Source organism: Myotis lucifugus, unplaced genomic scaffold, assembly GCF_000147115.1.
Source record: "Myotis lucifugus unplaced genomic scaffold, Myoluc2.0 scaffold_472, whole genome shotgun sequence".
Lineage (NCBI taxonomy): Eukaryota > Metazoa > Chordata > Mammalia > Chiroptera > Vespertilionidae > Myotis > Myotis lucifugus.
Window position 1 is genome coordinate 569,636 of NW_005871520.1, and position 27,430 is coordinate 597,065.

The window sequence follows — 27,430 nt, forward strand, 5'->3', positions numbered from 1 at the left end:
CCTGCTGGTGGGGCCCGGCTTCAACCAGTGGAGATGCTGCCCATGGGAGCCTCGTCATCTCAGAGGGAGAGCAGACACAGCGGCAAATGACCAGAATAAAGTGCATGGGACAGACGTCCTAAACAGTGTGGGGAAAATGCCATGGGAACTCAGAGAAGGAAATGATTATTTCAACCAAAGAAAGCATCCAGGAAGAGATGGTATTGAACTGGGCCTTTGAGGACAGGCATTTAGACTGGGGTGAGGCTGGGAAAACTGTGAACAAGGCTTTGCGTGAAGGGACGTGTGTGTGTGTGTGTGTGTGTGTGTGTGTGGTGTGTGGTTAAAGTAGAGGGCAGTGTTTGCACGTAGGGTAGGTCTGAGTTGAAGTGGGAAAAGTAGGTTGGGGTTTGGATTGGGGCCTGTATGGCTTGGGTTGACATTACCCAAAGGCAGTGGGGAACCAGGGAGGGTTTATAAGCACAGAGCAGTCTGATTTGCAAATAGCACACTGGTTAGGGGTGGGAGAAAATGAATGCTTGAAAAAATCATATGTGCCCAGCCGGTATGGCTCAGTGGTTGAGCATCGACCAATGAACCAGAAAGTCACGGTTAGATTCCTGGTCAGGGCACATGCCCGCTGTGTGGAGTGTGCAAGAGGCAGCCAATCGATTCTCTTTCATCATTGATGTTTTTCTCTCTTTCTTCCTCTCTGAAATAAATATATATTTACCAAAAAGAAGTCATATGCAAAATCACTTTCCATTTCTAACGAACTTGTTGTGAGCTCTGCGTTGACTGTGGGAACAGCATGAGTCAGCCAGGTGATGAAGTGCAAAAGCAGAAGCAAGCTTTTCATGCCCCAGCCAGGGAGTGCAGGAGGAGGAGCGGAGGACTGGAGCCCTTGCATTGGGTTCAGGTGGGGACAGCACTGGCACCGTGGCTCTGGAGGACATTTGCGGGAACTGGATCCCAGAGAGCTCACCCAAGACTAACATGCAGGGGCCTAAAGAGGCAGATTCAGCACTTTCTCGTGGCCAGAGCTCTGTGGCCATGGAGTGGCTGCCTCAGGAAGTAGTGAGTTCCCCATCACTGGTGGGTTTCAAGCTTCATATAAAGATCAGCCTCCATAACCCCTGAGCTCCTTTGGGCCCTGAGATTTGGGCTCACAAAGATTCTCTAAGTGGCCGGGAGCAGGGTAGGGGGTGGGGGGCTCCTATTTAGTCATTTCTGGAAAAGTTTCTCCCAGACAGAAACCACAGTGTCTGATTTCCGTTTCCTCCCCGGGTCTCCCCCTGCCATTCCCCACCACCTGGGAGTGTGTTTGTGTCTGTGCTGGAGGGGTGCCTGGCAGGCCGTAAACAGAACAGGGAGAGATGAGTCAGTTAAACTTTGCAGATCTCTTCTTGGAAGCCCCCAGATTCCACTGTAAACCATTTGACTCAGGCATGGCACAGTTCTGGAGAGCCAAATGAATAAAGGGGATGTCTTTCATGCAGATGGTGCTTTCTGATGAATCAAAGCACCCTGAGATCACTTATCCTCTCGGTGACCCTGGGAAGCACCTCTGGTGCTGTTGGCAGAGCCAGGCCATCGTACCTGTCCCCGTTCATTGCGTTCCCCAGGCATTTATGTCAGATCTGTTCAGAGCTGGGCACTGGGCCAGGAGCTGCCGTCACAAAGATGAGGGAGACACAGCCCCATCCTCATGAAGCTCAAACTCTGGTTGGGGGATGAGGGCCCTAAACAATTAAGTGTACAATGCACAGTGCCAAGTGCAGTGGGAGATAATATGTCCACTTAGGTGTTCTGGGAGCACAGAGGAGAGGAAATCAGGGAAGGCTTCCTGGAAGTGGGAGGCATTCAGAATCCTTGGCAGTTTTTTCTGCCCAGTTAATACTAACTGCAGCACTTCGTAGATTATGGAGTACTTTTGCAAGCATCATTCATAGTCTCCATTCAACAAACATTTTTTTTTCAAGTTTAATTCATCTTTATTAGGTTTAGTGGGGATGGAATGCTAAAACCTTTTTTGTTTTTACACTTTTTAAAAATTAAACTTTTTATTTTGAGGTAATTGTAGATTCACATGCAGTTGTGAGAAATACTACAGAGGAGTCCCATATACCCTTATCCAGTTTCCACCAAGGATAACATCTTTCAAAATTATAGTACAGCATCATACTTGAACCCTGTCCTCCTGGCCCAGGGCTGGTGAGCTTCCTCAGCCACACTCCTCCCCCGATGGCTACAGGTGCTGGGGTTCAGGGGCCTGGGTAAAATGGGCAACGTCCTCCCCAACCACAGAGTGTAGCCTAAGGCCAGCGTCAGCCACATCAGGCAGAAACCCGTTCCACACGGTGGGGACCCAGCTGGGTGGAGCACAGGCCTGGTGAAGCCGCGGAACCGGAAGGACAATTCTGGTCCGTCTCCCTTATTTGACAGATGGCGTCACTGAGGCCTGGAGAGGAGCGGGGTCTGCCCAGGTCTCCGGGCTCCCTGCCAATCAGTACCATCCATTGTCATCAAGACAGAACTCTCCCTGAGCATACACTTGGCTGGTGCCGTTTTGTGTAGCCGGGCTTAAAAGTGTGGACGCTTCTTCCTTCTTGCTTTAGATCCAGAGCTCTCTCCCCAGCTGGGGAGGAGAGTTCGGTCTGTGGCCAGAGAGCTTCATGGAGAGGACATCCCCCCTATAGGTGTCTGAGCTTTACCCTCAGGGCTGGTGGCAAAGACTCCTCCAAATTCACTTCTGGGGCAGCGGCCTGGCACTGAGCTTGGAGTTGGCACAGCGAGGCTCCCCTCTCTGAGCTCTGTCTCTGTGTCTGCCACACCCCAGGATCCCCAAGGTTGTAATGGGCCTGCAAGGACTTCGCAGCCTGGAAAGCGCTCGGCAGACGAGAGGCCTTAAGCTTCTCGTGTTTGGAACGGGGAGGCCCTGAGATGGAGGGATAGAGGCCTTGAAAACAGCAAGTGCCCGGCTGTCCTCGGCCTCCCGGGTCCTCTCATTATTCCACAGGTGTGTGCTGGGCAGCTGACGGATGCTGGCAAGTGGTGCCAAGCGTCAGATACATGCTGTTTGGATTTTGTTACTTTAATTATGGAGAATTTCAAAAGTAGACAGCATAGTCTAATCACCTCCTAAGCACCCTTATACCCAGACTCAACAATTACCGACTCACACGAGTATTGTTTCATTGATACTCCTACACTCCCCACACTGCGCTTTATTTTCACAGTTTCATGAAAGTCTAATTTTTATACCACAAACTTCATTCATTTGAAGCACACAAGTCAGTGATTTTTAGTAACTTACAGAGCTGTGCCACCACCAACACCACAGTCTAGTTTTAGCACAGTCCCATCCCTCCCAGAGACCCCTCGTGAGGGTTTACAGCTGGCCCTGCTCCCTCCCAGCTCCAGCCGACCCCTGCTCGCTTTCTGTGTCTGTGAATTTGCCAGTTCTGGACGTTCCGTTCCTATCTGACTTCTTCCACTTCACATGCGTCTGAGGTCCACCCAGGATGTAACATGTACCTTGTTCCCTTTTCTTGTTGACTAGTATTCCGTTGCATGGATATACCGGTTTAAAAAATTATTTGAGAAAGAGAGAGAGAAACATCAGTTCCGTTCTGTATGTGCCCCGACTGGGGATCAAACCTGCAACCTGGGTATGGGCCCTGCCTGGTGCACAGGACGATGCTCTAACCACCTGAGCCACACCAGCCAGGCTGGTGTACCACCTTTGTGAATCCTACCTTATTGTGAAGCCAACCCCAGACATCATGTCACTTCATCTGCAAATATTTCAAAATGACTCTTTAAAAGACGAGGCCTTAAGAAGTATAGCCAAACCCTACAATGCCATCAGGTACCCAGTCGATGTTTACATTTCCAAATGTTTCATTATAGCATAAAATATACTTTTATGGTTGTATTTTTTACAGTTTGTTTGTTGGAATCAGGGTCCATATTGTGATTGGTTGGTGCGTCTCCAAGTTTTCTCTAACCAATAGGACCTTCTCTATCTCTCTTTTCTTGCCTGGGTATTCATCTGTTTAAGAGGGGATCTCTACTTTGTCATATGGCCCGTTACAGAGGCAGGAGACTTAGAGGTCAAGTGCAAGTCCTCAGACAGATGGGGAAGCAGAGGCCAGTGAATGGAGAGACGTGCCCACAGACCCTTGTCCACCCTGGCTTCCTCAGACATCCAGATCCTTCTGCCTCCTCAATCTCAGGTCCTCAGGCCAGGCCCTGGGGACATGCCTTTCCTACTCCAGCTTCTATCCTCCTCTAGGTAGGTGTGTAGACAGGCAGGTGTCTGGTCCCTCCGGATGGGAGTGGTTGGCCTGGCTCTGGCCCAGCTCCTGAGGACCACCTGAGGCCCAGCAGTGAGCGTGGAGGAACTCAGCAGGTGATGGGGAAGCCTCATGGCCCAAGGTGGCCACCTGCGGTAGCCAGTCCTGCAGCCTCGTCCCCCTGCGCTGCCCTCCTTCATGCTGCCCTCCTTCTCACGTGTCTGTGTTTCTTTTCTCCTCCATGCTATGGCAGTGGTGCCCCGTGCTGATGAGACAATACTTGGTGCAGCCCCAGGCAGTCCTTTTCCAGGTAATTTCCTAGGGACCCAAATGACACCCAGCATACACTTTCCTGAGGCACGTGCCCCCTTGAGTCCCTTCTGGGATTCCGAAAGCTTTAATGTTGCTTAGTTTCCAAGGTGCTACCCTTCTTTTTCTCCTTCAGACCCTCACAGTCACCCTGGCAAGCAGGCAGCAAGGGGTTAGACTTAAATCTCATTTTTTTAAATGAGGAAATTGAGGCTCAGAGAGCTCACCTGGCTTGCAGAAGGTCACACCGGTGACAAAGTATAGCTGAGGCAAGAACCCCCTGGTATCGCTCCTAGCTTACTGTCCTTTCTACCATGGGGTCAAAGGACATAAATGCTTCAGATAAAATAAGCTAAGGAAGTCTATTCTCCCCTTGGACCTCAGTTTTTCTTGGTTTGGAAAGATGACCCTGAGTATCCTTCTAGCTCAGACATCTGGAAGGTGGTGTCTGTGAGAAGGGTGTGCCTACCTGGTGGTCTTGACCTTGAGGTCTCACAGGAGTCTGCGGCAGTAGGCAGAGAAGTTTTATCCCAACTGGTTGCACTGGAGTGAACAGTATATTAATTGCGACCTCAGTTTATTTCTCTTCCTGGGTCATAGTCAAGGACAGCAACAGGGGGCCCTGATGGGAAGGGAGCAGAAGCCCAAAATGACATCCTAAGAAAGAATTCCAAAAGCTCAGAGAAGTAGGGATGTGGAACGTAACTATTGCTTGTGACTGTCAATGGGCAAGGGGGGAGGGAGCATTTTTCACAAGTGCATGGGTGCACCAACACACACATGTGTGCCCATGTGCATTCCTGGGTTTTCTGCACCCCACTGTTCAGCCCTCAACTTCCTGTAACCAGGAAAAAAGGCACCAATAATGCCTTCTCTCTTCTGTTTCTCTCTCCTCATCTGTCTTTCTTTTCTGTTATTCTTTTTACCTCTCCCAGCCTTCACTTTCACAAAGGACTTGAGGTGTCTTGCAAAATAAACAATTACAGGTATCTAAGTCAGTTAAGGCTGAAAAAAGTTAAGAAATTTTGTAGAGGAAAGGGGAAGGTCATTGCACCAGGTGCCAGCAATGATGTGATTGTGGCAACTGAGCACTGAATCTGACTGAGCTTCCTGGCAGCCAAGGCAAAGAGGGATATGTAGTGGTTTCCAATGTTCCTGATTTTCAATCAGAGACAAGTTAACCATTCATCAGGAAAAAAAAGTTTTTCCTGGTAATGAATTGTAGGATGGATTGATATGGAATTTGAATATTCTAATGAGCATATGGGGGGGGGGAAGGGGCTGTTTAAAAAAAGAAGTGTTTTTGTATGGCTGTTTCCTTTCATCGCCTCTGACCAATGTTGAATGCCTGATATTCCAGTGAAGGTACTTCGCCTGGGCTTTAACTAATGCTATATACAAGGGACAGTATTTTCCGGTCACCTGACTTGAGGAGAAGTAGAGGCAGAAGGTTGGTGTGTCACTTGGAGCTGCTGTGGAAGCACTCCCTAGTTAATATTTTACTGTTGTGGCTAATGTCATGCTAATGGACCACACATTCATTCATTCATTCATTCATTCATTCATTCATTCAACAAGCACTTAGGAGGCTCTAGGGATGTTTCATGTTCCTCGAGGCACCCTAGAGGAAGATAGACAAACATTATATATGGTAGATAGTGGAGATCTGGGCAAAACACAGTCAAGTATGGAAGCATAGACAAGGGAGCTATGATTTCTTTGTGGGAGTGTGGGGCCCAGGAATGGCTTCATGGAGGAAGTGGCATTTGAGCTGGGTCTTGTGGACAATGTAGGAGTTCAGTGTCTGAGTGAGATGGGCCCTCCAGGCAGAGGTAGGACTGTGCTTGGGGCGGCTGAGGAGCAGCCTGAGTAGTGAAGTGTCAGGGAGCACAGGGTCTGGGGAGAATGCAGTTGCCTTTAAAAGTCACAGGCAGCTCAGCGGGACAGACACTGATGAGGACTTAGGAATCATCACACACCCAAACTAAATGACAGCATCCCCTGACTCCTGCAGGAGCCGAGGAAGAGCTGTGGGTCCCACCAAAGAAGCGAGACTGGGCTCTGGCCAGCCCTGCGAGGGGATAGTAGTGGGAGCCACAGGCGGCAAAGGGCAGCGAGGGCTGGCTTCCAAGTCCTGCTGAGCCCTGGGCCCAGCTCTCAGGGAAGCCCACTGTACCTTCTGGCAGCCAATAGGATTGTTGGATCTCCCACCTCCTGTGTAACACAAGTTGAAGGCCTTGTACCTTGAAAAGATGATCCAAATTCAACTGTTGAAGTGACCAGAAAAACTTTGATAGTGAGATTGTTGACAAAAAACAAAATTAAATAGCAAAAAGGCCCTTCCGTGTGAACATTAATTAAAAGGCAGGATGTCCCTAATGGCCACTCTCTTGTAATCTTCTTAAACCCGGGATGGCTCTGCTTTTTTGAGGGAAATAGCAGCTTTCTCTTGCGGACCCAGATGTTCAGCCTGGAGTCAGGAAGGGGAAAAGTCGGCAGTGGGGTGGGGAGGGGTGCAGGTTGCTGACTGTTGATTGAGAGGCTGCCTGGCCCTCCAAAGACACCATCTAGGAAAAGACCTTCTTCAGAGGCATTTTGATCTCCCGTCTTTGCACATAGCCATGAACTGAAAGAGCTGCTTCCAAGATTCACCTTAGCAAGTGAGGAGGCTCACGCCAAGACCAAGTCCCATTCTGTGCGTGCAGGGTGAAGTCTACACAGGGACCTTTCCCAACAGCCCCTGCTGCGTGGAATGAAGACTATGCTGGTCGTGACCGATAGCAAGAAATATATTTTCACCGCCACCCCGTACATACATATCCACTTTTGTGGGAAACAAAGATTCACAAACAGAATCTATGTGTGAGACCCTTGGATATTTTCAGGTCCACTCCATTCTGATTTCATTGGTTAAGCTGTTGGTATTAGCAAGTTGATTCCATATCTGTTAAAGGGTCAGGGCCTATCATAGTATGAAAATAATTAGGAAGATTGTCAAGACCTTAGAGTCAGATGGACCTGGGTTTGAATCCAGACTCTGACACCTAGAAGATGTGTGACTTTAGGCAAACCACTTTCCCGTTGTAATAGAAGTCTCAGTTTCTTCATCTGTAAAATGGGTGTGACATAGAAACTACCGCATGGAGTGATTGCAAGGATTAAATGGGACGATACAGGTCAAGATCCTACACAGAGTAAGTGATTGATAAATGTGAGCTTTTTACGCGATTGTGAAGATTATGCCCTGGCACCACTTGTCGGGGTCAACAGTCCTCCCGCCTCTTGGGGAATGGTAGTCAGGAAGGACTTCCTGGCAGAGGAGGCATTGGAGTAGGGCAGCGAGATGATCGGGAGCCAACACTGTCCTCGCAGTGACTGAGAACATTGTGTGAGCAGCCCAGGGCCACGTGTTTCCTCTTTCATGAAGGACAGACTTGATCCAAAGTTTTTTGGCTGGACCTGGAGCTGACCACATTAGATGCTTTTGCCTTCCACATTTAGGTCTCTAATCCGCCTGGCATTGATTTTTGTGTCTGGTGTAAAGTAAAGATCCAATTTCTTTTCCCTCCTTGTTTCTGAATGGATAACGGCTACCCCACGCTGTTTACTAGACAGAGCATCCTTCCGCTGATTTGTGCACCACCTCTCTCATATGTCAGGGTTCCCCATATGCACAGATCACCTCTCTCATATGTCAGGGTTCCCACATATGCACGGATCAGTTTCTGGACCCGCTTCTGTTTCATTGGTCTATTTAGCTGTCCCTGTGCCAATCCCCCACGGTCTTAATCACTGCAGCTTTCTAGTGATGCCTGATGTCGGGGAGGCGTGTCCCTCTTGTCCTTCTCCCTGAGAAGCGCCTGGGCTGGCTCCAGGCCTCTGCTGCTCTCTGCGTGTCGGGATCAGCCTGTGCGGGAGAGGACCCACGGGCCCTGGGAGCACGGGACAAGCTGTCCTCAGCGGGACTCCACCTCAGGTGCTGTGCCCGCAGCACCTCCTGCACGCACAGCTGCCATCCTCCCTGGTTGGCACTGGAGCTGCCCAGGAAGCACTTTCGAATTTATTTGCAGAGAAAAGCGCCAGGAATGTGCCCGAGTCCGAGTCCCCGCTGCCTAGAGCTCCTCCGTTTCCGTCCCTGTGGCTCGGTCTCGTTATCCTATCAGGGTCCTTTCAGAAGACCGCTTGCTTCCCTGCCCCTGTCTGCCAAGGACATAATTCTGGACAAACAGGGCTGTGTCTTCCACTGACAATGCCAGGGTCCTGGAGGGAACTCCCCACACCAGAGCTTGGCATGCACAGCTACATTCTTTGGCTTAGGTGTTTGCAAATATTTGTTTTACCTGAAAATAGGCTGGGTGTTGGGTGGAAGAGACCTGTCACTCATGCTTGTAATTCAGTCCGTTCTTGAATGGGAAGACCCATTGGCATCTTTGCCGCCTCCTCTGGAGACCATTCTGACGGCGGCTTGGATGCCAAGGAAGTGACTCATGGCCAGCTTTCCTTTCATGACATGGCTTAACACCAGGAGCGTGACTCATGGGCCAGATGCACATGGTTGGCCCGGACTTGGAAAATCAGACGCATGCGCCTCGCAGTTTTCATACAGGTGTTTACAAGGTTCCAGAATTCCCAGACACTCGCCACCTGTCAGCTGGTTTGACGTATTGAATTCGGGATGAGAGGTTATGGTGAACCATCCCCAGCCCTGGGACTCTGCCCTGTGGTCCTTGGGCAAAGCCCTCCTCCCCTTGGGCCTCAGTTTACTCGTGTGAAAGGAGGGTTTGGACGGGATGATGCCCCAAATTTGTTCAACTTTTTTCTGCGGCTCTTCTGGTATGTCTAAGAGCACAGAATCAGAAACGGCTCCTTCCAGCCTCTTGGCAACAAGGCTCTTATTTCTGCCTTGTTTTTGGTGCTGATGCCTCCCTCCCCACATTGGTGATGGTTGTCTCCGGCGGCTGGGGCTGGGCGAGGGAAGCCCGCAGGCCACAGAGGAGCGGGGTTTGAATTCTTAGGAAGCGGCACCGAGTCCTGCCCGCCTCTTCACCTGGGTAGGATCGCTGATTCTGGATACGGTCTTGTTCTGTTGAGCCGAATTTGCCCTCTCAACACCCGGGCGTCCGTGAGTCCCCTGGAGGCCTTGGCGCTGGCATGGCAGCCCAGCTAGGTGGCTGAGCCCAGCATGTGGCAGTGGCATTTGGCTGGGGTGCTTGGAGTCTCGATGCTGAGTTGTCTCTGTTTTGTAATCTCTTTCAGACCCCTGAGTATTCAGCCATGGCCTCCCTGGCTGGAGGGCTGGACGACATGAAGGCCAACCTGACCAGCCCCACCCCTGCCGATATTGGGAGCAGCGTGCCTGGGCCACAGACCTACCCCATCGTGACAGGTGAGGGCATCTGGGGTGTGTGTGTGTGCAGGGAGTCGGGGGAGTAAATGGCGGGAAGAAAGAGAGAGAGAAAGGGAGAGATTGAGAGTGCCTGGTGGGAAGAATGGCTTCCTGGTGCTTTTGGACTTGACTGGTCATTTCTGTTTTAATGAGGTTCTGAGGTCCTGGAAAAGGTCAGCCAGGAGACTGCTGGGGCCAGGGTCGTGGCTGTGATGAGACACGGCTGTAGACTGCTCGGATGAAACTGGAGGAGAGAAAATGCCTCATGGGCTGGGCTGGGAGGGGTGGCAGGGAAGCCTCATGTCACGGGGCCTGGTGATTTCACGGTCCCCTGTGTGTGGGGCCGAGTGTTCAAAGGCCTGGGATTTATCCCCCTCGTGCGACGGGCAGCCCTGGTCGGCTCCAGCCTCGAGGATGAGTGGGCCTCCTGGCAGATCGTTGCTGGCATTTCAGATTTCCAGGCAGAGGTCGAGTCAAGAGGGCAGGAGGTCTAGGCTGAAGGTGCCTGGTGTATGCAAAGCAGCTGCCTTTCTGGAAGGCCTGGGCCGGCCTCTTTAGCTGTCAGTGTAAAGATGAAGAGCTTGGGCCCTGGAGGCCCACTGCTGGGGTTGAACTTGTCATTGACTCGCTGGGTAATGTTGTGTAAATTATCTAAGAATTATGGGCTGTGTGTGTGTGTGTTTTAAATCTCTAAAATGGTGATAGTAGCTACCCCATAGTATTGTAAGGATTAATGCATTCATACATATAAGGTGCTTAGACTTTGTCCAGCATACAGCAAGCGCCAATACATGTCACTATTATTCTTTCTCATGGTGGCTGGTCACTGCTGGGATTGCTGCTCAGAAGGGGCTGGATGGAGGGACCCAGGCAGACTGCAGCAGTGGGACGGACTCAGCTGCCAGCGCTGGGAGGTTGTCCAGCCCGCAGGCAGGAGGCAGTCTCGGATGCTGCACAGACAGACCCTGGGGCTGACGGTGGCGCTTGGGCCAGAGCCTTTGGGTCCAGCTGAGGTGGCAGGAGGTCCCTGTCGGCTGGTAGGCAGGACTCGGTGATGAGTGACAGAGACAACCAAGGAAAAAGTAAAGGATTCAGTTAATGGCGTTGGGACAAGTGGGCCTCTTGAATCCATACCACACTTTCTATATCAAAACTCCAAGTTGATCAAATTTTAAATGTAAAATAATAAAACCATAATAAAACTAAAGGATAAAAAAGGGAAGTATTTTTGTAATCTTAGAGTGGGGAAGGCCTTTTAAAATCTGTTCCAAATATGAGACAAAGAAAAATAATATAAGTGACTGTTTAAATAAACATCTTTTGTATGTTTGGAAAAAGACAAAGAACAAGATTGTAGGGGGAAAAAGTAGAACACAGATGAAAAAACACCAATTTCCTTAATATCTAAAGAGGTTTTAGATATGAATAAGAAAATTAGTGGAAAAAAGATAAAGAATATAAATATGAAATTCATTGAAAAATGTGGATGTCCAACAGCATATGAAAAGATATGCACCTGACTCATAATTTCAAAACTGCAGCCCTGGCAGTGTGATCACTGGTTAGAGCGCCAGCCCAGGCACTGAATGGTCATGGGTTTGATTTCTGGTCAAGGGCACATATCTGGGTTGCAGGTTGGATCCCCAACCCCAGTCAGGGATGTTCAGGAGGCAACCAATCAATGTGTCTCTCTTACATCCATGTTTGTCTCTCTCCCACTCTCTCTCCTCCCTCCCTCCCTCCCTCCCTCCCTCCCTCCCTCCCTCCTTCCCTCCCACACTTGTGAAAAATCAATGGAAAAAATATCCTTGGGTAAGGATTAACAAAAAATAATAATAAAATTGCAAATTAAGACCATCATGAGACATTTTAAAAAATTTATGAGCTTATCCAAATTTGAAATGTTTCTTAGAGAGAGTATGAGAAATAGATATTTTCATACAGTGTCATGGAGGGAAATTTGGCAATATCTATTCAAAATTTGAAATTCCTACCCTCTTACCTAGAACTTTTATATGCACATTTAGGACTTTATCTCGCAGATTTATTTGCACAGATGCACAGTGATACCTACATCTGTATATTAATTACACATTTATTTATAATGGCAAACAACACAATGTCTATCAATAGGCGCTGATTAAATAAATGATGGCTCTTTCACAGAACAAAATACTATGAAACCATTAAAAAGAACTGTGTGGGGTGTCGGGTAGAGGGGGTCAGTGGGAAAAAGGGGGGACATCTGTAATGCCTTCAACAATATAGATACATTAAAAATGTCTGGGTCCCTCCTATCCCTCTCCTTTTTTTAGAAATATGTTTTTATTGATTTCAGAGAGGAAGGGAGCGGGAGAGAGAGATAGAAACATCAACGATGAGAGAGAATCATTGATCGGCTGCCTCCTGCACGCTCCCCACTGGGAACTGAGCCCACAACCTGGGCACATGTCCTGACCGGGAATCAAACCGTGACCTCCTGGTTCATAGGTCGACACCCAACCACTGAGCCACACCGGCCGGGCCCTCCTATCCCTCTTGCTCCATGCCCAGAATCACCGTGAATGCAACAGCCCTGACTGCAGACGTAGGCAGGAGTGTGGACGTAGGGACTCATACTGACTCATACTGTGAACCTGACTTTGCCCGTAGGTGAGCACCCCTTGGCAAAGCTCCAGGTAAAACCGGTCAGGCTTTGGCCGGCTTACACAGTAGTTGCCCTCCTAGCAAATTCAGTATACAGCAAGACCACGGGAACGGCAAGTTCACATTTATATGTAAATGGATTTCAGTTCTGGATTTAAATAATTACAAATAGATTTTCCACCTACAGGAATGTTTGGCCAGACACGACAATAGTGTAGAATGAAGAAAAACTATGGTGTGGGACTCGTCCGCTGTGAACCAGCAATGCCCCTCGATCATGTAAAAGCCCCCACACATTTTCAGAACACCTTGTAGGGGGCCGTTGCTGACTGCACTGCAAAATGTTAGAGTGTCTTGAAGGAATGCCCCCACGAGCTATTGGGGTAGAGTGGACCGCCACGTCACCATGTGGCCTTAATTGAATTCCACCTGTGTTAGTGGACGAGCTGGTCCAGTTCTGAACTCTTCAGGGGAGAGCTTGAGTCTTCCTGCCCCAGGCCTTACCTTCTCGCAGCCCCGGGCTCTCGCTGGGGTTGCCAGCCCCGGGTCTGGGGGAGGCGGTTGGGCAGGTGCTGCTCCATCCCAGCCCTCACACTCTGAGCGGACTAGGGAGGATCTCATTAGAGAACGGGTAGCTCATCCATATGCTGGATTACTGTACAGTGCAGGGGAGGAGGGGCAGTTCTCCGTGTCCTGATAGGGAAGGATCTTCGGGGTGTGTTATTCATGGAAGAGCCAGAATAGTGTGTACAGATGCTACGTTTTGTGGAAAGAAGAGAAGGGACAGTGGAAGGCACATCTGTGTTTGCGTGCACATGCATCAAGAAACTGGCCCTGGCTGGTTTTGCTCAGTGGATAGAGCATCAGCCTACAGACTGAAGGGTCCCGGGTTCGATTCCGGTCAAGGGCTCATACCCGGGTTGTGGGCTTGATTCCCAGGAGGGGGCATGCAGGAAGCAGCTGATCAATGATTCTCTCTCATCACTGATGTTTCTATCTCTCCCTCTCCCTTCCTCTCTGAAATCAATAAAAATATATATATATTTTTAAAAAGGAAACTCTGGAAGGATACTCAGGAACTTCATAACCATGTGAACTGAGTGTGGGAAGAGGACTTTTTATTGAATTTCATTTTCATTTTTAACTCTTTGAACATGCCAATATGTCACTATCAAAAATTAAATTTAGAAGTGCCTTAAAATCAGGGGATTTAACATAAAGATTAAAATGTCCAACTTCTCTTGAGAAATTGGAAGACTTGTCCACCTTGTGCACATGCCCATGTGGCCTCGCTCAGATGGAGCCGAGCAGAGGTCACCCTCTCTAGCTGAGCCATACTCTCCTATTTGCTCCAGATTCTACCTGGCCAGCTTGTCTTTCTTACCTGGCCTGCTGGCCCCTGTGGGCTTTTGAGTGTTTGACCCTGCTCCAGCCCCATCCTTCCTGGGTCCTCTTATTTCTACTCCTGCCCAACAGAAAACCTCTCTGTGAAGCAGGAAGGGCTGTCTACAGGCTGTGCAACTGGCCTTGCCTGTCCCTGACTCCAGGTCTTTGCTCAGGCTGTTCCACCTGCTTGGAACAGCTTTCCCCAAATATCAGCTCAGGGCGTACGCTATGCCGCGGGGAGGGCCTGGGGCACTGAGTGCGAAGTTTTCCAGAAGAACGCAGCGTTTTATTCCATGCAGTGATGTCACACCCTCTCCAGGCTAAATGTTGTTGGCCTGCTTCAGGGACCTCAACCCACAGAGAAAACTTAACATCTGAGCCTGGAACTCGCCCAGATAGAGAAGGTTTGCCTGCCAGAAAGATTCAAGGGGAATCTGATTGGGGCTTAAAGCATTTGGTTTTGGATCAGGAAATAGACTCACAGTTATAGGTTCAATAGAAACCTAGAATTTGGGAATCTTAGTGTTTGGGAAGATACTCAGACGGTCAGAGAAGCTGAAGATGTGATCGTTTTAAAGCCAAATGAAATTCAAGCATCTGTGTAACTAAAATGCACATCAAAGGAAAAGTATGATTTGCTTTCAGGTTAGCACAGCGTCCCCCAGAACTATTGGTTGAATACATGAGTGAATATTTGTGTGAAGTGCAGTGTCAATTAAAAAAAATAATTTCAGCAGAAAGTACTTGAGCAGGTTGTTTCTGACCTTGTGTTTTGTAGGATGAAAATAAACAAAGCTGGGCGGCCGTCCCGGTAATGCTCTCATAGATTTTCACACTTGTGGGCAGCTCTGAAGCCGACCTTTCCAATAGCCTCCGGGCAGGTTTCTGGGCCTCCAGCTTCCCGGCCCCCCTGCTGCGATCCATCTTCCTAAAATAGCGACTTCATTATTTGCAAATGGCTTGTTCTCCTAGTCAGAGATCTCCACTGCCTTGCCATGATCAAGAATAGAAAATGCACCAAACTGTAGCGCCTGGCAGTTAGCAGAGCTGCCACCAGTCATTCATTCATTCACTCATCTCTCCATCAAAACCCACCTCCTCCTTCATGTCAAACCATAGCCTAGGCTGGATCTTGAGGACTGCAGGCTCCTGTCCTCAACATACTCTTAGTCTGAATGGGGAGGCAAGTGTGGGTAAATGTATAAGGCAAGACAAATAAAAAAAAGAAAGATAAAAATCCTGCGAGAAGCCAAGTGCTTTTGAAGGCATGGAGGCGGGAGTGATCGCTTCTCTGAGACTGTAGGGTTTGGGGAACATTTTGTGGAGGATGCCATGTCTGAGCTGCTCTGGGGGAGACACACTCTCATGGCTGCTCTGCTCTGAGGCTTGCTTCAGTCTCACTCAACCTGCCCTTTAGCATCCCTTTTTAATCACAAAGTAATACGGGCTCATCTATAATAATAAAAGCATAATATGCTAATTAGACCGGACGATCTTCCGGACAAAGCTGCGAGGGAAGCCCGGTGGGTGCCTGCCAGCGGCCGGAGGGAAGCCTGGGTGCCAGAGGGGAAGCTGGTGCCAGCAGCCAGGGGAAGGAAGGCCTACTCATGCACGAATTTCATGCATCGGGCCTCTAGTTGTAAAATAAATTCAAATGGTTGGGAAGTATGTACAGCAACCCATGACTGTACCTCCTCACCCCACTCCTAACCCATTCTGCTGAAGTCATTAGAGTTGACAGTTTGATATTATGTCCTTCCAGAACCTTTTCTGTGATAAAAATGTAAGTTTTTTACTCTTCATACTGTCGTTCACTTTTTAAATGCGTATTGCATGTTTTATGGACACCCAGCATGTGGGTAGGTACAGAACTCCCATCCTCTCCCATCCTCTGGATGAGCCATCCTGGACTATTCTCAAGCAAGATGGGCCAGAGACCCCATATCCTCAGCGCTAAGAGGTGAAGTGGTATTTGGCATCCAGGGCTGCAGACAGAGAAGGACTGGGTCCAGGAAGGGTGGAGGGCGTGAACCTTGTCATCCAGGGCTGTTGGCTTAAAGACAGCTGACCTGGGGCCTGCGCTCAGGGCTGTGGGGGAAAGAGTGCAGAGTGCTCCAGAAGAACGCAGCATCAGGGGAAGCCGCGGGGAGGCAAGCTTTCGATGAGCACAAAGAAGAACTTTTCAACAGTTTGAGCTCCTGGAAACCCAATAGGCTGCCTCGGGAGATAATAACAATGATAGCTAATGTTTATTGAGCATTTGTTATGTGCTCTGGTTCATTTACTCCTTTACTCTGTGAAACATAGGTACTATTTTTGTCCCAACGAACACTTAAACAGACTGCCTGAGTTCACCCAGCAAGGAGTGCAGAGCTGGTTTTCTCCTAACCCCGGTCGTGTATTCCTTTGGTTGGTAGTGAGCTTCGTGTCATCAGAGGTATCCAAGCAGAGCTCTCTCACATGCCCCTGCAGCGCAGCTAGACTGATGGTGACTGGGGTCTGTGGGAGCTGATCCAGGCCTGTCTTTTTAGCACCTCCCAACCCAGCCATGCCCGGTCCTGACGCCAGGCCTTTGTTTCTGCTGGTTCCTCTGCTGGGAAGGCTTCTGTCTTAAACGTGGGTGGTATCTGGTTAAAGGGCATGGGGTTGACTCCCTCTCCAGCAGCTGGCACCCCGTAAGTCAGCCTGTTCCAGGCAGACCTGCCCAGCCTCGCTGGACCTCAGCACTCAGTAGGCCTTCCTCAGGAAGGGCAGACAGCCATAGGTAGCCTTGTTCTTTCTTTCTTGGGAAACTTAATACTTTGTACCTTCTGGCAGGTTCCTACCTGGTTGAAGCCACCTGGCAACTCCTTGGCAACCCTAGAGCTCTCAGCCCCCAAGGCACCCCCCTCCCAGGCCATTCCCTTTCAGATGAAGGGAGGCTCAGCACTTCCAGCAGCTTCCCACCGAGACCAAAGCTCTCTTTCGTTGTTTTGTTGTCAGGAGAGAAAGCAAAAGAACAAGAACTGTCACTGCCTTTGTACATAGACTTCCTTACACTTTCTCTGGTCAAGGACAGGTGGAAGGGTCGTGCCCTTTAAGCCCTGGTTCTCTGCCGGAACAAGTCAGTTAAAGTCCCCAGCTCTCCCCACCACACCCAGTCAGCTGTCTGCTTTCTCATCCTTGATTGCCCTGCTTGCTTGAGAGGGGGTAAAAGATGCCGAGCAACGGTCCAGGTGGTGAAGGGTGGGAGCCTTGGCAGGCACCTGGGCGGGCGGGAGAGGACACTCACATGGGAGCGGGCTGGGGCGGGAGGACTCGCCTCATCAGATGGAGCCTCGGGGTGTGTCTCTCTGGGCCCCCTGGCTTCCAATATAGTCAAGGTGGGTGGAGAGCATCCAGAGGGCCCGGGGCGGGGCAAGGGTGGCAGAAGGCCTACTTACCGGCTCTGGGCAGTGACTCTTTCCCAGATGGCCTGGGAGTCTTGCAGTATCTTTCACAACCCGTAGTCCGTCTGATGGCACACATAGCCATCTATGCCAATATAGGGGTATATTCCAAAAAGACATCTCTGTTGTTCTTATTATCTTTACATCTCTTTTGTACTAACGAGGCTGGTGAAGTAAAAGACTCCTACAGAACCCGATCTGGGCCCTCTGTCCTCCCACACTTCCTCCCCTGGTCCCACAGCCCATTTCAGCTCCTACCCCAGGCTCACAGGGTCTGTGCTGGTCTGGGCGGCCTGGAGCACACCCAGCAACTGCCCAGTTTCTCTGTGGGCTGAGCACACCGCTGGCAACCGGCCCTGCCTGTACCCCCCCCCCCCGGAGGAATCCCTTCTTTGACCTTTGTAATTATTCCTGTTCAATCTTCCTTCGTGTTTTTCTCCTCTCCCCTTTGCGGGGTGCTCCACTCCTGCACTCTCTCCAGTGTATTAAGGATGTGAGTGAAATTGATGACTGGGATGTCTCGGGTCTTTATGATGATGAATGACTTTCACTGACAAAGCTTTTATTGTCTGTGATTTGGGAAGAAGGGGGAACTGATATATCAAGGCTGCCTGTCACACCATTTAATACAGTTATAAATCCTGACGTCACTAACTGGTGGCCGGGAGCTGGAGAACTCCTCCGGCCCCCGCTTTGCCGAGCCTTTATGGATTTTCCCCCACTCGCCTTTCTTGGCTTGACTGTCACAATTGTGTTTTGGGAGGGGGGATGGCACAGCTGGGTGGTGACTTTAAAAATCCCAGGGGCAGCCTGGGCAGGGAGGAAAGTGGGAGCCCTCCCCACTCTAAGGAAAGGAGCAGATGGCGGGCCTTGGAGTCTAAGGTGGGCAAGGAAAGTGTTCAGTGAAACCTAATCCTAAAAGTACGCTAACAGCGTCTTGCATGTGCACCGCCCTTTACACTTTACCAGGTGATTTTATGTCTGTTACTTTCCAGGTCTCCCTTCCATTCCCGTGGGGGAGAGTGGCAGGGAGAGACTTGGTCCCCCTTTTACAGACGAGGAAACTTGGTGAAGTGGTTTGGCCAAGGTTATGCCACCCATGGGGCACATGCAGAGGATGGCTTCTCCGGAAGCCACAGCCTCACCATGAGGAGTTCAGGGTGTGGAGTCAGACAGCCCTGCGCTCCCAGCCTCGACTCCTCACTGTCCAGCTGTGGATCTCGGGAGGGTCACTGCAATTTTGTGAACCTCGATTTTCTCATCCAGGAGTGGGAATAACGCTTTCCTCAGAGGCTTGTTATCAGGACTAAATGAGATAATGCACGTCAATCCTTAGCAAGGTTCCTGCCCCATCAAGAGTGCTTCATAGATGTTTTTAAACTGAGAGAAGCAGGTGGCAGATGTCACAGGAGCAAGAGGAGGGCCACCATGCCTTCCCGAGGTTGTGTGGGGGAGGTGGCCAAGGAAAGCTTCCTGCAGCTGGTGACACTGTGCTGAGTGGAACGAGTAGGAATGGGTGAGAAAGGACATACCAGGCAGAGGGAATGACAGGATAAAGGCAAACAGCACAGGCTGAGTGAGGAAATACAAGCAGCTCCAGGAGCAGTGAGATGTGCAGCTGGAGATGAGGGAGGGGGTCAGACTGAGGAGGCTCCCAGGGACCTAGGATCACAAGCTCCAGATGCTGGGAGCCTTGGAGAGCGGTAAGTGGGGAGTGGCATCTTCAACATCATCTCTCTGGCATGTTGACAGAGGGTGAGTGTAATGAGGATGAGACTCAACAAGAAGACCCAGCGTATTGAAGGTGGTGGTAAAAGTCCAGGGGAGAAAGAATGAGGACCTGGACCCAGGCAGTGGAGATGAGGATAGAGGAATAGAATTGACCAAATACAGGATTAGGAGAGACGCGGAAGTGAGGGATGGCTCCCTTGGTTGGAGTTTGGGGCCCTGGGTAGAAAATGGAGCCAGCAGCTGAGATAGAGACAACAGGAGGAGGAGCTGGCTTGGGTACTTGGACTTCATGGTACCCCAGGGATGCCCAAGTGGGAATGTCCAGAGGGCAGTGGGGAGGGGTCAAGGCTGAGGCTATGGATTTGGAAGTCCTGGGCATGGAGGAGATGGGTCACTCAGTGAAGATGTAGAGACAAAAAGAGTTGAGAGGAGCAGAGATCTAGGAAGGGACTCTGGGGGACAGAGGTGGCTGGAGAGAGGAAGCCATGGAGAAATCCGGGAAGAGCTGATTGACGAAGGACAAAGCACAGCACCGTCTTGGAGCCTGTAGCAGTCACAGCTCTTGGTTGAGAGCAGAATTCTCTCTGGCCGCTAAAGGAGAAAAGGAATTTTCTAAAGTGTATTAGGACACTCAAGAGGACCCCAGAGCCAGGCCTGGAGACTTCACAGCCAGGAACCACGCCTGAACCACAACTAAGCCACACCCAAACCACTGACCACACAGCAGGACTGCTCCCGTGGAGACGCCACGTAGGCCCGTGGACACGGAGCCCCCAGCTCGTGCTGCTGTCACTGGGCACCAGAGGTCACCACTAGAACCTCTGTCTTGGCAGCTGGGCCCACGGGTGTCCACTTCTTTATGTCACTACTTTCTGAGTTAACGGCTCACATGTGTGTGCGTGCTCGGTGGAGCCAGAAGGTGCCTGCGTCCTAGCTGCAAGAGAGTCTGGGGGCTCAAGCTCCTGACCTCTGCCTTGAGGAGCCGAAACGCTGATGGTGGAAATTTCCCAAAACACACAAAATAGGTGTTCAGTGGTATAGGGTGACCAAAAATGTTTGAAGAATTGAGGAGTGAGCGAAGAGATCCAAGACAACAAGGGCTGAAGTATCGGTTGGTTTTGGCAGTTAAGAGGGCCTTGTTCTTCGAGTCACTTACCAACTAGAGTCAACTCCTTCCCATAGGACTTGAAGCATCATTAAATTCAAACCCAAGGACCGCTGCACAGGCCAGACACCACTGAGAGGAAGAGGGAAACGACGGTACTGGACTCCAGGGAAGCCTTAGTGAGGCGAGGAGGCTGGACAGAAGCCTATGTGGCTGGGCTATTTTTTCAGGATTTGAGTGACGTTTAGTGCGTGACTGGCCTGAGGGAAGAAGCAAGCGAGGATCCTGTGGCAAAGTCCCACCTTGGGAGGTTGGGAGCCTTTCCCCTTTGCTAGAACTTGGGTGGCTGCTGAGCTTTGGCTGGTGGCTTTTCTCCAGCGGGGAGGATAGGAAGTACTGCCTATTGGGCTCCTGTTCTTAAGGGCACGGATTGCCCAACAGCAGACACAGGGCTGGCCCAGAAGAGTGGGTTGGGAAAGGTTTTCTGAGCAAATGAATGAATGAACCAGTAAGCATTTGTTTGGCCCCAGCTATATGCCAACCATTGTGCCAGCACCACAGGGAAAGAGATCAATGGGACGCGGTCCCTGCCATGGAAGGGTTCAGTCTAGTGTCTCTACCAACAGCCAACAAGCGCTGTGCCGTGGAGCTGGGCACAGCGGCTCTGAGAGCACGCAGGAGGGAAGGCATCGCTGTGGGTGGGCAGGGCAGGGTGGGCATCTTGGGAATGTTTTCCCCAGGAGGTGACACAGATGGAGTTTGCTGGGTGCTGTTGGGGCACGGCAGCAACATTTGTTCAAGCCTGGGGCAAGGTTAGGGCCAGCAGGGTGGGATGGGGGCTGGAGCCTAGACTACTCCAGTAGGAATGGGGGTCAGTGAGAGGTTCGGACTAGATCCAGAGGCTGTGGGGAGCTGTTCAGGGAGGGAGCTGAGGAGTACAGGGTCCTTCTGTAGAGGGACTGTCTATTGGAGGAGGCTGGGCCCAGCCAGGTAGACAGGTGAGGGAGATAGGTGGCGATAAGAGTCTGAACTGTGGCCAGAGTTGGCTGCGGATGTAAAGGGGCTGTAACTTGATGATACCCCCAACCTCCACTCCAGGGGTGTTGGTGGGAGAAGCTGGGCCTGTGGGTGCCAGGATGTCCAGGCCAGGCCTTCTTGCCCAGGGGCACCCTGCAGCCTGCTGGGTGCCCTCATTATGGCACTCATGGGCGAGGAGAGACGCGAGCAGCAATTGAGACGCCTCCTGCTGGCGTGCGGAGTGCAAACCACATGAGATCCCATCTTGCGCATAATGTGCATCCGAGGACAAAATTAGATTGAGAAGTAAATGAAGCCGAAAATTTCCAAAGCATTTCCCGTCAAGAAGCTGTTTGATTGCGTGCTGTAATTCTCCGAGTCCTCCTGCCCAGTAGGTTTGGGGATGGCTGGAGCAGAAGGCGATGGGAGGGGAGACAAGAGGTCTTGACTGTGTCGTGGCCCTGAGTCCAGGCTCCATGTGGCTCCTTCTCCTGGGTGGCCTGGTTCAGACCTCAGACGCCCTGTGAAGAGGGTGTTATTGTTCCCATTTTGTAGACAAGGAGACTGAGGGCACAAATCATGTGGTAACCTGTCAAGGTCACATAAATAGTACGCGGTTGGCTGGGTGGCAAGCACTGGCCTGTAGGACTTTCAAACTCAAGCTGATGCACATTTGAATGTTTGCATCTTTTAACCAGAAGGCTCTGCTCCTTTTCCTTCCTCCCTCTCTCCTTCCTCCCTTTCCAAAGCCCAGGAACCCTGGGAGGCAGTGCATGGAGGATGTTCCCATTTTGTAGATTTGGGAAGTGAGGCTCAGTGAGGTACCGGCATTTGTTGGTAGCATGGTAGCTGGAAGCCAGTGGTGGAATCTGATTCTTGTGTTTGGTCCCCCTACCTTCCTGGACTAGCAGGGACAATAAATTCTCTCTCTCTCTCTCTCTCTCTCTCTCTCTCTCTCTGTCACACACACACACACAAGGCAAGTTTGGAACCGGCGCTCTGGGCAGGAGCCCACTGGCTTCATCAATGCCCCCACTTCCCTGGCTCCAGGTCACTCTGGGCACCTGGTCCCTGACAAGGGCTTAGCCCTCTCCCGGCTCCAGAGCCCCTGCCGACCTCAGCCAGGCCTGCGGGGCCCAAGGGTGCGGAGCCTGCACCCTTAGGTCGGCTCACAGAGGACACTGCTCTTTCTGCTTCATCAGGGACATCCGAGCCCTGGGCTACTGGAAGAAAAAACAACCGAGAGTCAGTTTCTTGAACTTGAGGGGTGCTCTGTGGAGGCAGGAAAGGAATAGAAAAGCCAGGGAAGGAAATTTGGATTGAGAGCCATGGTGGTTCTGGGGCCCAGGCCCGGCTGGGCATGCTCACCTGGCCATGCTCACCTGGGCATGCTCACCTGGGCATGCTCTCTGGGCAAGGCCTGGCCCTCGCAGGGGCTTCTTCACTCACCAGCAGTCTGGACAATTAGAGATTTTCCAACAATTGCTAAATTGTTAAACTTATTTTGTCAAGAAAACTTTTATTCAGATAAAACCTTCCTGGGAAGCCCTTTATTTATGTAAACCAGTTGGAATCGAGGTTCATTGGTTTTGGGGGTGCCAGTCCCCCAGGAGGCCCAGAGGAACACAGCTGGAACCCCTGCCCCGGCTGACCTTGAGTGACCTTTGGGCTCTGGTGCTCCCTGATTCCAAAGTGGTTTCCAGGCCACTGTGAAGCCCACTGCTCAGCCTGGCTCTCAGTTCCCACCTCTGAAGTCCCAGTTCTGACACCTTACACCCCAGTGTGCCACCTGCCTCACCCCAACCTCTGCCAGTGGCGGAGGGAGCTTAGACCAAAGCCCAAGCACACCACCTGCTGCGGTTCGTCCACTGGTGTGAGGGGACCCACTTGTACTGGCGTCCTGCCCCGGCCCTGCCCCAGCCCTGCGCCCGATCCCCCTGAAAAACGCTGCCTGCTGAGACCCCGTGCCGGTGCCGCCTCCCCCAGGAGCCTGCGGCCTGGCTGCTGGCATGGAAGCTCAGGTCTGCACTTTGCTAATTGTGTGGTCGTGGGCAGGACATGTTTTCTCTCTGAGCCTCAGTTTCCCCAGCCGTGGTCACTGAAATGGTTGACTAACCAGCAAGTCGAACCCAGGCCTGACTGTCTCCTGCTCAGTAGAACCCCCACCCTGGGTGTTCTCTCCTGCAATCCCATTTGGGGCTCCCGATGGCCCATGAGGGAAGCAGGGCAGGGGGAATCCCATAGCTGGCAGTGGTTTATAAGCAAGAGCCCGAGCTACACTGGGTGTCTCAGAAGCTCCTATACAGGTCTCGGCCTCTCTGGGAGGGGAGAGAGAGGGAGGGACAGGCTGGCGACTGGGCAGCCCACAGAGCCAGCCAGCAGGGCGATTTAATGCGTGTTCTCTGCTGCACATTAGTTTGCCGTGCACCCTGGGAGGTGCCTCTGCGGGTAGCTTGGGTTTCCCTGGCAAAGCGCACCTGCCCAGCCTGCCTTTCCTGTGGGCCCCCTGGGCAGTTACCAACCGGGTCCTCGCCGCGTGGTTTGGGGAAACGATCAGAGGATTGGCTGGGCTTTCTTGGTTCCAAGTCTGGCTCTCCATGACATCCACCATCCTGCTGCCCTCAGGGCCAAAAGTGGGCCAGCTGAGCCTCTGGTTTGGGATTTGTGAAGAGGTCAGAAGCCTGTCCGAGGCTTAGACTTGGCTTGTTGGCTATTTCTTAAATAAATGGGCCGTCAGCTAGACAGATGTGGTAGGCAGAGAACTGGGTAATATGCCATCTTCACGTCTCTAGCATCGTTTGATTCCCCCAGTGGGTGACCCGGGATTAAGACTCTGGTACACGGAGGAGAATGTTCAGGGAGGGGAGGAGACCTGCCTGAAGGCACAGAGCTTTCTGACCCCGAGTCCAGGGCTGGCTGCGCCTCATGGGCCTTCACACTCGGTCCTCCAGCCCTGACCTTACCCTCCAGCTTGAAAGGTTCAGTAGACCCCGCCTACAATGCTTGACTTCATTTCCAACCCATCCTAGATGTACTAGTATAACCTGGTCGTCAGGACCTCAGGCGGCCTGGGTATCCAGTCCTCCTCCACCCCACCCCGCCCCACCCCACTTTCTGCCTGTGCAGCCTTGGGCAACTTATCTCACCTCTCTCAGCTTCAGCTGCCTCCTCTGAACATTGGAAGTAATACCACGGCTAACACTGGGGAGCACTTTGGGCCAGGCCCCTCTCTAAGTGCTTTGTATGTCCCAACTTTTTAATCCTTTTAGACAGTCTTGAGAAGGTGATATTATCATTAGCCCCACTTTATAGATGAGGAAACTGTGGCATAATCGTGTCCAAAGTTACAAAACAGCTAGTAAGTAGCAGAGCTGGGATTTGAACCCAGGCAGTCTGCTCCCAGAGCCTTTGCTCTTAGCCACTAGGCTCATTCAGCCTTTCAGTCACCACTACCACCACCACCACTGCAGCAACAACAGCAACAACAGCTTCTGCCCGCGGGATTGCTCTGATGGGTTCATGAGACAGTGTGCATAAAGCACATAGAGGAGGGCCTGGCAAGAAGAAATTGCTCAACAGAGCCAGCTACTATCAGTTATCCATCGTACGCAGATTCGGTGAGACCGTGGGCACACACAGTGGTGGGTGGCATTATTGACTGTCCTCTCTGTGCCCAGCCCGATGCCAGGAGCTTTACATGCATTTGTTCATTTAACCGGTGCAGCAGCTCTACAAGGCAGATAGGATCATCTTTATTCAGAGTTGAGAAGACAGACACAGAGAGGCTAAGCCACTCGCTCAAGATCACACAGCCAGCAAGTGTGGAGCCAGGGGCTGGATGGAGACGGCCAGCCTGTGGCGCTTGTCTCTGTCTTGCCACACTGCCCCCTTTTACAAAGATGCAACGTCCCCCCACCTGGAAGGCCGCTTCAGAGGAACGCGATGCTTTCTGTGTGTTCGTGTCCTCCTTCCATTTTCCACTTCGGAGTCACCCATCGCCCAGGTTATGTCGACGCCAACTCCCGGGAAGGAGGACTTTCCCACCGTCAGGTTTGGGAAGTGTGTTCCGTGCCGAGCCAGCTCAGCCAAGGGAGGGAGGTGAAGGATGAAGAAATGACAGACAGAGAGAGTAGCTGGGTCTAGGTGGATCTTCCTGTGCCTGGCTGAGGCCACAGAGAGAGATCCAGACAGCAACCTGAGCCTTTATTTTATAGCCAGAGGTAAACAAGGTAGTGGTCACCATAGTTACAATGTTCTTGTGAGTTACACTTGTTTTGGCAGCACTTGCGGTATCTTCCACAGCCCATTAGCTACCCAGATAAGATCTAGGGAGCATCATAAGGTCAAGCCTAATAATGCTAAGAGGGCTGTGCCCTCTAAGCTGGGACTTGTTTGTGGCTTTGCCAACAGGTCAGTCCGAGGCTTAACCCTATAGCCGCTCCCTACAGTGTTCGGCATTAGCCACCTGGAGGTGGGCAAATGGATGCAATCCTGGTGGCCCGGAGTTGGGGAGGGGGTTACGGGACTGTTCAATCTCCACGTTTCACTCTGGCCATGGGACTCCATGATTCTGAAACGTCATGGGGCAAAGAGACGTTTTCGGGATCCTCCAGCCGGCGTGGGAGCGGACTACAGCGAGGAGTGGCGGCACGGTGGGTCTCCCTCCGCAGTCTGATCTCCTGGCGATCTTCGCCGCTGCCACGCACTGTACGCGGGTTCTCCAGGGACACATCCCGGACCAGATGGACAATGGCGCTCTTCTCCATCTGCGACTTAGGATTCTATAGGTCCCAGCCAACTCTCAAAACACTGGTTTGTCCTATCAGTTTCTCGCATAACAGACACCCATCATTATGCTGGAGTGACATAAGTCCGCCTCCTCTGACAGCACCTAGCGTCATCTCTGTGGCATGACTGAACCTGGCCCGATACAGAGGCCTGTAGCCGGCGGCTTGCCCTTCCACCCCACACTGCTGAGGTTTGGATACCTTACGTCTGATTATATTGTTTCCCTGTCTCCATCCTTGCTGTTCACCTGTCATCTGTCACTTCTCCTCATGTCACGTTGCCTGGCTCTAAAAAGCTCTCTCCTTCTTATTTTGTTGTTTTCAAGCTGCTGGGGCTGGAAAACCCAGCCATGAGCTCACTGGAACCGTGTGCAAATGATGAGTGGGCCCCCAGAGCTGGTGCCCAGAGGGGCTCTAGGACAGGCCTGTGTCCACCTTTTGGCTACTCACAGCCAGATTGTCGGGGCTGAGATGGCCTGATGGCGCGTTTTGGATCGGCAGGATACCACCGTATTTACTGCCCTTGTCAGGGCTGGATGCTGACTTGGGGGAGGCCTGGGGGACCATGAGCTGTGAATATGTGACTTGACCAAGGTGCTCCTGGCATCATGATGCTGCCCTTGAAAGCAAGCAGTGCCTGCTGTGACAGCTCTGGCCCGAGAGCTGCAAAGGTGGGAGCAGGGGGCAGGGAGGAGCCATGCACTCCGAGCATCTTGGATTCATTATTATCTCCCCTTTGAGCCTGTGAGTGAGCCCCTTGGGGGCACAGACAGTGTCTGGTTCTTTAGATAAAGTTAATTTTAAATCAAAAAGTTAATTTCAAATAAAAAGTAATACATGCGTGTAGTTAAATATTCAAACCATAGAGAAAAATAGGAAATGGAAAGTAACTCTCCTTCCCCCAACCTCAGTCCTGCCATTCCTAGGGCCTCACCCCAAAGTGAACAATGTCTTGTGTGTCCTTTCAGTCACATTGTTGGACATCTATCAGCACACAGATTGCATCTGTTTTTTATTAGCACAACTGGAATCCTTCTCTACATAGTGTTCTTCTGCACTTGGTTTTATTCACTCAGTAATGTATCTTGGTGCTCTTTCCACAATCCACGCATTCAAATCCACCTCACTGTTTTTCAAACTGTGTATTATTCCATCATAGGGAAGTGTCATAATTTATTTAACCCCGCCATTATGATAGAATCTTGGATTGTCTCCTCCCATCCCTTCCTTCCTCCGTCCCTCCCTCCCTCCCTCCCTCCCTCCCATAAAATGTAAATCTTGGTGTAGTTTTCTGTGTATTTCCATAGGTAAAGTCCTAGAATTAGAATTGCTGGTCAAAGGGGAGGTGTGTTCTGTAT

General features: G+C 51.2%; 1 protein-coding gene across 7 annotated transcripts in view; it reads left to right on the plus strand.

Moving 5' to 3' along the window:
- PAX5 (paired box 5) overlaps positions 1-27,430 on the plus strand; it is a 154,916-nt gene that overhangs the window by 91,123 nt on the left and 36,363 nt on the right. For 6 of the 7 annotated variants that reach the window (XM_006103225.3, XM_023744544.1, XM_023744545.1 and 3 more), the window contains one exon: positions 9,843-9,972. The exons of the other annotated variant lie outside the window; for it this stretch is intronic. In XM_006103225.3, coding sequence (XP_006103287.1) covers positions 9,843-9,972 — 130 coding nt within the window. The remainder of the gene's footprint in view (positions 1-9,842; positions 9,973-27,430) is intronic. 7 annotated transcript variants of the gene reach the window in all.